Raw genomic sequence first — 9,812 nt, 5'->3', positions numbered from 1 at the left:
CTCCCAGGGAGGCAGGTGCAAACACACACAGACACACACACACACACACACTGCCATTTGTACAAAGTTGTATATGAGTCATTCACATGCAGACACACAGGGTTCATCTCTTATCAGCAGTAATGAGCAAATATGCTGCTCAGACATGTAAACTCAGGAAGTGAAGGGGTTAATTAACTGATTATCACAGTTCATAGTTGTATTTGATTATATATTGTGTATTATTATTATATTGTGTATGATGTGAATAGATGTGAATATTTCACAATATATAGATTTCTAATGGACACACTTGGGCAGCACCCTAAAGTTCAGAGTTTTTTATATATCAAATTAGTTCCTGAAAAAGTCTTGATACTCCTCGTCAGTAGAGGGCGCAAACAGCCTGCCTGCAGCTCAGTGAGGAGCAGCTCAGGTGCCACCAAAGCTGCACAGTGCGTGTGTTTAGTGATTATTTATGACTCTCTGGAGCTGCTGTGTTAATGTTCATGTTATTCAGCTGGATGTGTGCGTAAGACCTGTGACAAAAGTACATTTAACGGAAAGAAACGTCACCATAGAGATACGCATATACTCAATAAAATTCCACTTGACATCGTGGGTGTCGTAAAAAAAGAAAAGAAAAAAAAAGAGGAGCTCGTGTGTGAGCAAACTTCAATAATAAATCCATCATCCGGCCTCCCTTTCACGCCCTCTCCCAGCCCTGCCTCCTATTGGCTTGTAGCCGCAAACGTTTCCTCCCAGACGGCACCTGATTGGTCCGCTTAGCTGTCAATCAGACGGAGAGCCCGGCTCAGGCTTTGGCCAGCAGAGACGCACCGCTGCTCGCTCTTCTCTGCTGCTTAGTGCGTCGAGCCGCGGAGGGAAGTGGAGTTTGCGCGTCTTGTTGTGCGTCTGTGGACCAAACAGCAGCAGCAGCGGTGCGCGTTTCCTCCTCCAGAGCCGCGGGCATCCCGGAGAGCTGCGTCGCCGTGCATGCCGCGGACCGCAGCAGCAGCAGCAGCAGCAGGACTCCGCTTTTTCCTCTCTTGATTTTCATTTTGACTTTAATATTTTGGGTTTTCCCTCATGGTAACCAACACCGAGCAGCCGGAGACATGTGGACTAATCCGGGGAAACTGCAGCGCTTCTCACTAGTGTGTCTCCTGCTGACGTTGTGGGCCGAGGTGAGAACTTTATTTGATTCCTCAGGAAGGCAGGAGATGTTTCTGGTGCGGTGCAGCTCATCAATAGACTGGAAGGGTTTTTTTTGGAGGGGGGGGGGAATTCCAGCCTTAATTGAATTGCCTGCTCCACTATTCAAATCATGTGATCCGGAATTTCTAAATGTGCGCTTCCTTCTGGGGATAAATTAGGTTTCCAACCGTTAAAATAGTCCGCGGTGTCATGAGCTGTGTGTTTCAGATCATTTCCCTTTTTAAAGTTGCACCGCGTAAGGAAGGACACAAGTTTGTTTAAGCAAACGGCTTCACATGCTCCCAGTGCACCTGCGCACACAGCGCTTTATGCTTTGGCAAATCTTTCATATTTCAGATGGTTTCAGGTGATTCTGACAGACTGAAGGCTTTTTTTGAAATAACTGTAGTGTGCAGCTGCAGCCTGATCTGCACAGTGAGCTAAATTGGAGTACTGGGTCTCCAGCACTGAACTTCAACGGTGCCAAAATGTAGGCTACAGTAGTGTGGGCTGCAGCGTGACTGTACGCTGCAGCACAAGGAGGGAAAGTCCAACTTTTTCTGGTACATCTGCACATTTTAACACCTGCAACACATATTTTAGAGACTTTTGACGTTTCTACATTTCCAAAATATGCCCAAAAAGACCCGAGTGATGTCACTAAGGGGAGTAAAATATCCGTTTTGAATTAAAGTTGTATGTGAGCATTTTTAAACACATTTTTCGGGCATAAATGATATTTTTAGCACCTCGTCACGCTCTCGTGTCCTCCCCAGGTGTCTCAGTCTACGGGTTACTTCGAGCTGCAGCTGATTTCGGTGGAAAACCCCAAAGGCCAGCTCCTGAACGGCGACTGCTGCGACGCGGAGAAGAGCGCGGCGGAGGGCCACTGCGGCGCGGACGAGTGCGACACCTACTTCAGAGTGTGTTTAAAGGAATACCAAACGGAGGTCACTACCAATGGACCGTGCACCTATGGCTCGGAAACTACTAAGGTTATCGGTGGGAATACTTTTCAATTCAAGGGCGGCCAGAAAACCGGACAGAACCGGAACCACGACGCTGGGAAGTTCGTCATCCCCTTCCAGTTTGCGTGGCCGGTAAGTGGATCATGGCGGAGACGCCACTTTTTGGGTGCGAATGGTGCGAACTGTTGTGATTTAATGATTGTGTAAAAGTTGCAAATACTCACCTGGATGCGCACACCCTATAACTTCCAACCCATGGTGACAACCTGCAACCAGAACGAGTGTTTGAGGTTGTTGGTCTGCAGCCTTGACTCGCTCATCCAAACTGTAACTTGGCACATGTTGGCACACGTTTCTGGATACATTGCTGTAAGGTTTTTGCCCATTCTTTCCTCTGCATGTCACTTTGCCAACTTTTGGCAATTAGTCAACTGATGGGGGGGGGGGGTCTGTGTGAACCTTGCAGTTTGTTTCTAGTGAAACAAAACACCTGTGCGCGCATGGCGCATGACTTTTACGCACAGCCGTGGCGCAGTTGTGTATTGGTTTGGTGAGTTAACAAACAAGTCGCAGGTTGAGGTGTGTGTGTGTGTGTGTGTGTGTGTGTGTGTGATTAAGACCTGGCAGGTAACTTATTATCTAATGCAACCAGCCAATCAAAACGTGCTCAGACTCCTCTTTGGGAGGCCCAGTGTGGGAAAGTGGATCAGTGTTGGCAGTCAGAGAATCTTTTTTTTATGAAAACCGCTGTTACACCCACATATCTGTATCACAGAGGAGACGTCATAGGTTAGATTCCCACAACAGCTGAGTGAGCTGTCAAAATTGGAGTCACCATGAGTCAAACTGGAGAAGATTGATGGCTGGGTTTGTGCTGAGGTCATTTAATCCATGTCAATCAACAGAAAACTCATCCATAAACCTGGATGCATGTTGGACTATTCTCTCTCTGTGTCTCTGTCTTATCTGAAGAAGCCACTGGTTTCTTGAACAGTGTTGATTTATTGGTAGAATTGCTTCAGAAATGAAGACTAGTTGGTTGTGAAAAAATGCTGCTGTAAGTAAAACAATGGAACAGTTACATGATCCAGCTTTTCTGCTCTTTCTGTAACAATATTTTGGCTCTTTTGAGAGGTCTGTGCAGAGCTGAGAACACGAACCGCCACTGAATGAACGTTGCCTCTTTAAATGTTCTGTTTCTGGGCTGGAGGCACAGAAACCCAGTTGCCGTGTGTTCATGTCAGAACGTACATATCAGCTGCTTTGTGTGCTCGGCTGGCGACGTGACCTCTCCATTCATCACTCCCCATGGTCAGCTGTCAGCAGAGGGGAAGATGGAAGTAGTAAGTTGGGGCCCTGCGGGCAGATACAGTTACCACTAAGTTGTGTGTGACACAGGCGGTGGATATCAGTGTCACCAACTACTCAAACAAGTGAAGAACCCCGTTCAATCTGGGCCGGGGGATGCCTTTACCTCGCTGCCTCTCAGGTTCACTCTCTGACCGTTATTGGGTCATTGTCTCACTCGGCGTGTGTGGGTTCAGTATTTTCCACTATCACCCAGGAGGGGGGTGGAGGAGTGTGTGAGGGATGAAGTAAGCAGGGTATCAGCGCTCAGCAGCCTCTTCTTGAGATGAGGCTGTCAAGGTCGAAGCAGCCGAAGGCTTTTAGAGAATGTTTACGTGATTTTTTTGTACCGCTGTATTGACGGATCCTTGTGTGATCTGTCCATTGGTTTGAGCTCATTGTTCACTGCTCCTCTACACAAACAGCACAACCATGGCTACAAGCAGAGAGAAGTCAGAAGTGCAGAGTAACACAGAAAGACAGAGATCAGCTGCAGTGAGTGTTGGTCATGTGACTGCTGCTCACATGTGACTCCATCATGGCGTCCTGCCGGCTGCTGAAGGTTGTTTTTAATGAATCTTTAGATATTTAGAATAAAGTGGTTTTGAGGAAATTAGATCACACTCAAAATGCATTCATGGACCATCGGAAAGGTCAAATGTTTTTGTAGGTTTGAGAAAATCCTTAAACTTGTTTATCGTCTGTGTCTGTTTTTTGAGTTCAGTTCTTGTTTCGATGCTGATCAAATCAGTTCCTTAAACACCACAAATGTCCGCATAGTACCCGTTCTTATTTATCACAACTTTCCATGAATAAACCTCGCCGCCCTCCCGCCACTCGCTGCAGCTAACACAGTGTGTTTTGTTGGAGGCCGTGGCCTGTAGCCTCTGGTGCTACTATAGTGGACTCCCTCTGTTGGCAGCCGGTATCTGGGCCAGTGGTCCTGACATAAAAAAAAGGACATTGTTCTGCCCTTTCCTCGTCTCCTCGGTCAATCATTTCCCCTTCATGTTAACCCCTCTGGCTGTTTGGGTCTTTAGTGGCATGTTTTTTCATGAAAGAAAAACGGAGGATGGGGGGTGTAAGGGGAGGAGGAGCACAGTGATGATGGGGTAACGAGAGGAAGAGGGAGGAACAGCCCCCCTTTCAAAATAAAAAACCCTTCCACCCAGTTCCTTCTGTCACGAGGGATGCATATTTTAGGACTCCTTAAGATGCTTTTTCTTTTTTTTGACCGAAGCAAAAACAAGCATTTACTTCTTCTCTTCCTCCTCTGCTGCTCCCCTCTCACCCAAACCTCCCCCCTACCACCCTCCGTCTCCTTCTCCCTCTCTCCTTATGGGGTATTTTTAGAGCTGCTGTCCTCCCATCACCCCTCTGTGAGTAAATCAAGGATCAAGGGTGCGTACTCCTTCAGTTTCATAGGCTGCCCCCCCCTCTCTCAGAGGACAGAGGTGGAACAGCTGTTTGGAGACGCCCCCCCCCCCCCCCTTCTCCCTCCCTCCCTCCCTCCCTCCCAGAATGAATGTTTTAGTGAAATAGTATTAGGAAAACAGGCTATGATTACAGCATACCAAGCCTAAGATCACCTCTCTCGGAGGAGTATCGCTGTGTTAATCACAAAGTGCAATGTTGGATGACAGCAGGTCGCCGCTTGTTGGATGGCGTCACTGCCGGCCGATGGCTCGTTTGGCTCATTTGCCGAGTGCGTCTTTGGCGCGGCGTCCTGCTCTTCCATCAAGAGATCTTCCCGGTTTGGTGATGCTTTTATGGCTGATTGGTTTTGAGGAAAAGACGATAGGAGGAGACCGTAGAAAGCCCAGGTGGACGGAGGAGTTGCGGGCGTGTCAGGGAGGCGGTAAACTTTCTCATAAAAGTTTCATTTCCGAATGAGATCCTGATGCCTGCAGCTAGTACAAGAACTGGATTTTCCTTCTATCTGCTGCCCCTGTGGCACATTTCTCTGTCCAGTTTGTGTGTTACTGTTGCTTTTGAGTCACAGAAGTGCATGATTTGAGTTGAAGCACCGTTCTTACCCATGATTATTAGCAAAACACTCTAGTCTACTGATGACGCAATAACTCCAGAGTCGAATGACTTCTTTAGTAGCTGCTGCTAAAGCTGAAGTCCTGAAACATCTGTACGTTTCTGGAGTGGAAGGTTTGAAATCGTGTTTTATGGTAACCATACTTTTTACCCGAGCCTCCAGATTTTCTGCCGAGTGTCATGTTTTTTCCCTCCGTGTGTCTGTAATAAGCCTAAAAGCCTGCAGGACGAGCGCGCCGCGGCTCCGTTACGCGCCGTAACTCAGGTTAACTGTGGTCAGAGCGGCTGTGCTCATCTTTCCCACGCTGGTTCCATGTCAGATGACCCGCTTCTAGTCAGAGGTGTGTAAATGTGTGATTAGCTGCTCCGCCTCGCCCGGCTCATCGATTTGGCGGATGTTGCTGATGGATTCAGGTTTATGTGAGGCTGCCGTTGTCTGCAGGGCAGCACTTACAGGTCCTCACCAGGTATCATGTGTCATCGGTTTCTCAGCTGCAAGGCAATGCAGTCACACGCGACATCTACCATCATGCCTGCTTTGGACACTTGATTGTGATTGGTCATTTTCAGGTCTCTCTCTTTGGGGATCATGTCAGTAAGTAGCATGCAGTGCAGGAAGGAGGACAATAGTTTCTTTGAAATGTACAGTCAATAGAAAGTGCAAAAACGTGCTTAATAAGTCGGTTTTTGTGTAAATCCATAATCCATGTGTTTACGTGAAGGGACAGAAATGCATGCATTGTGAGCCGTGGATTAAACCTGCTACACACACAAGCACGCTCAGAGCAGCTTGATTTCCCACCTGACTCCCAGTCGTTGTTTAATAGATGCTATGAAAGGAAGGAGAAGGCTGTCGATGACCAAACCCTTCATTGTTCCTGTATTTATTTACAGTCTATCTGCTGTTTATCTTGTCCATCTCTGCTCCTACCAGCAGAACACCCTGCAGCCACATATTTTGTGTGTTAGAAATCTTTTGGCTTGGGTTAGCCTGTTTTGCTAGCTTTGAGGGCGCGTTCACACCTACAGTTTGCTTTTTTTGGGAGGAAAGATGTGTGTGTGTGTGTTGTGTGTTGTGTTCAGGCTCACATTGTTAACCAGCTTATGAAGCAGAGTTTTGGATTCCTGTGCAGGTTTGTAGGCCGTGGCCTCATTTTTATACAGTCTTATTAAGACTTAGTGCTTAGTCAGTTTAGAGGGACACCAGGGTCGTTTTTCTTCTGTGGTGTTTATGCTGGTTAAGCAGTAGTTGGACCTTTAACATGGCTGCCACCAATGTAAACACACACCCTGACTCATCATTTGGCTCTATGAAGGCGAGCTGATGATCTGTCCTCTTCTTCTTCTTCTGTGCTCGGCTGCAGCGTGGCTTTGGGTGAAGGTTCAGCAGGCTTTCTCAACCCATGTTGGACTAAAAAAATCTCTGTCAGTAATCTGTGTGTTACCCAACCAGCCCCCTTTCTTGGAGAAACACTCACACACTTCTTGCACTCACATCTGCCCTGCCTTGCCCCGCCGCTGTGAGGAAGGTGGAGGTCCGATATAAAACTTTGTCTTCATTCATTCGTCACATCTGTGCTGACTGAGGTGGACGGTCAGCGCTTTCCCACGGCGTGAATATCACTTTCCCAGCGGCGCTGCAGAAAACGAGGGCTGCCTTAACCCCTTTGTCACCACACCTTTCAGCAGGAACAATGACTTTATACCTCTGCCTTTGTGCCCAGATATCAAGACGAGGAGGGAGGGAGATGGAAACGCTGATAGAGGGGGAGGAGGGGGGAGGAGGGGGAGGAGGGCAGCTGCGTTAGGCAAAATGTCAGCAGTGGATTTGAGAGCGTTTACATAAGGCCTCTCTTGTGCTGCTCTCACGCTGAATCTGGTATTCACGCCTGTTTCAGGTGTCGCTCCAACACACAGCTTTGAATTTATTTAAATAGCATGAAAATCAAATATTAAGCTGCAAATACACTTTCCAGCTATCAATAAAAAATGTGGAAATCTGCAGTCTGCCATCCCTCGCTTCGATGCCGACATTCCGCATTCTCACAGCGGGGCAGTGAACGTCACACTGTGATGCTGTGATGGTGCTGAACACTGCAGCTCAGAGGCAGCGCTTTACACTGATGGCATGTTTCATTTCATGATGACAGCTCACCTGGATGCTGCTAGCAGCATGCTAACTGTACTGTTTAACAGAGAACAGAATCCTGTCGCTGCATCACATGACATGTGAGAGCATCACTGCTGTGTGCTAGCAACACTCCGGATCTTAAGAATGCTTTTCACAAGCAGTGCTCATCATGTGTGATGTGTTTGTGTTTGTGTCATCAGTAAATTCATGATCCTAATTTTGGAGCAGCCTCAGTTGTAGTTTTTATCTCTACACACCTGTAGAGATTTTACTGTTGTTGCTGTTTCCTGCTTTGAGCTGTAGATCTCACCTACAGCTCTGCTGTTGCAGGTAATTTAAAAACTACCACTGCTCACTTACTGTGACACACTAACGGGAAACGTTGCTCGCTTGTGGTCGTGTTCAGTATGTGTGTCGTTACAGAGGATTTTATGAGGAGGTAATTAAAAATCAGACCCAGATTGTATCTGTGTGTGTGCCGCGGCTGGTGTTGAGTTTTTGTTTGAAGCCTTTAGAGCAAACTAAACTTGTATAAAGTGCAAGAAGTTGTGGAAACACTCCTCCTACTGTACAGACTGGAAAAAGTCCTGTTTAATCACTGAATCAGAGGGCCCATAATGGATTTAAGGCGGTATTTTTTCCCCCCTCTTTCATACATACACGCCATCGATTCACTGTGAAAGACTAATTCACAGAATTCCTCTCCGTCGCTGGAGGAGCCGGCGTGACCCGGAGCGACAGAAATAGCTTTTCACGCGTTTGGTGTGGGAAAAGTGAATTGGGTCATTTCACCATTCTGCAGTATAAAGACCTGATTAGATTAGCTTTGATTAGATCTGCCGTCTGAGCGAGGCCTCCTCCGGGAGGGCTGGCACAGCGAGGCCCCCTTAGAGAGGAGAGGTGGCGGTGGGTGGAGGGGCGGTGGGCTTGTTCTGTTAATAACGTGCTAAATTAACCATCCAAGCTCCTCTCTGCCGGGAGCGACATGTTTTATTCATGTCAATAGACTAACAGGTGTGACGTGACAGGTGTTGGTGCCGCTTTTATTTTTTATTTTTTCTTCCTCTGATCACAACTCCAGGAAAGTTGTTAATTGGGTCTCAGCATTTTTTTAAAACTCTCTTTTTCATTAACAATTCTCTGTGGCTGTGAGTTTTCAATTAAAGGAACATTCTGCTTCTTTTCTGAGTTTAAACTGTGCTGCTTACTCAGTGTGGCTCGTATTTCTTTGTCTGTTCAGACATGCTGAGTACTGCTCCTAAAAATGTTCAGTTAGCTTACCCTGATAGAATGACACATGTCCTCCGGTCTCTCCACTTCATGTTGCACACTCATGTCCTTATACTGTTAGCTTTGCACAAATGTCCTCCTTGTCTGTCCCTTGGGCTGTTTATAATTATGAAGTGTCCATGACCCATGGGTTTCCCTCTTCAGGAAACACCCTCTCTGTTGGAGGCTCCAACTGCTGCCATATTGGCACCATCATTGTCCACCTCAACTTTAAATATAGGCAAAGAGGTGGAGCACGAGTAGAGCCGAGGCAGGTAAGGAGCAGCTCACGCTGTGAGGCAGCACCCTCCCCTTCACTCAAAGCAGTTATAATTATGCACAAAGTGTAAAACGTAGACGTCCTTCCTCTCCTTGCTTTTTATGTCCCATCTTTGGTTCTCAGTTAGTACAGATGTCCTCACCCAGGGCAGACATCCCTACTCTGCACAAATGTCCCAGCATTGCACAGGTATCCTCACTGTACAAAGACGACGGACATGCGTGATTTGTTTATTTTACTGTCATTGCTTCATCACACAGAGGTTCTGACTGAGATTGAGGTTGAGCTCAGGAAGTGTAGCAGCAGCAGTTCCGTAGAGGAGAGCTCGTTAGCATGTATGATAAACAAAATTCATAGCATGTGGAGCAGCTTCGATCTGTACAGTATATTCTCAGTAGAGCTGTGTGTCGCTGGCGGCTGTTCCTGCCGCGCTGAAGCAGTAATTTATTCATTGAACAGGTGAAGGCGGCCGGTTTCTCCTCGCCTAATGAAAACTCAAATCCCTCTCACTCCTGTAAATTGGTTAGGAGGTGTCAAGTGTCTCCCAACACACCCTCACCCTCCCTCCCTCCCTCCCTCCTTCCCTCCCCATATC

General features: G+C 47.2%; 1 protein-coding gene across 2 annotated transcripts in view; it reads left to right on the top strand.

The window, feature by feature from the left end:
• The first annotated feature begins 857 nt into the window (after positions 1 to 857).
• LOC114427089 (protein jagged-2-like) overlaps positions 858 to 9,812 on the top strand; it is a 32,555-nt gene continuing 23,600 nt past the window's right edge. For both annotated transcript variants that reach the window (XM_028394856.1, XM_028394855.1), the window contains exons 1-2: positions 858 to 1,166; positions 1,953 to 2,276. In XM_028394856.1, coding sequence (XP_028250657.1) covers positions 1,098 to 1,166; positions 1,953 to 2,276 — 393 coding nt within the window. In that variant the 5' untranslated portion in view covers positions 858 to 1,097. The remainder of the gene's footprint in view (positions 1,167 to 1,952; positions 2,277 to 9,812) is intronic.

The sequence above is a fragment of the Parambassis ranga genome, chromosome 22 (genome assembly GCF_900634625.1).
Source record: "Parambassis ranga chromosome 22, fParRan2.1, whole genome shotgun sequence".
NCBI lineage: Eukaryota > Metazoa > Chordata > Actinopteri > Ambassidae > Parambassis > Parambassis ranga.
This window is presented reverse-complemented; position numbering and strand designations above follow the sequence as displayed.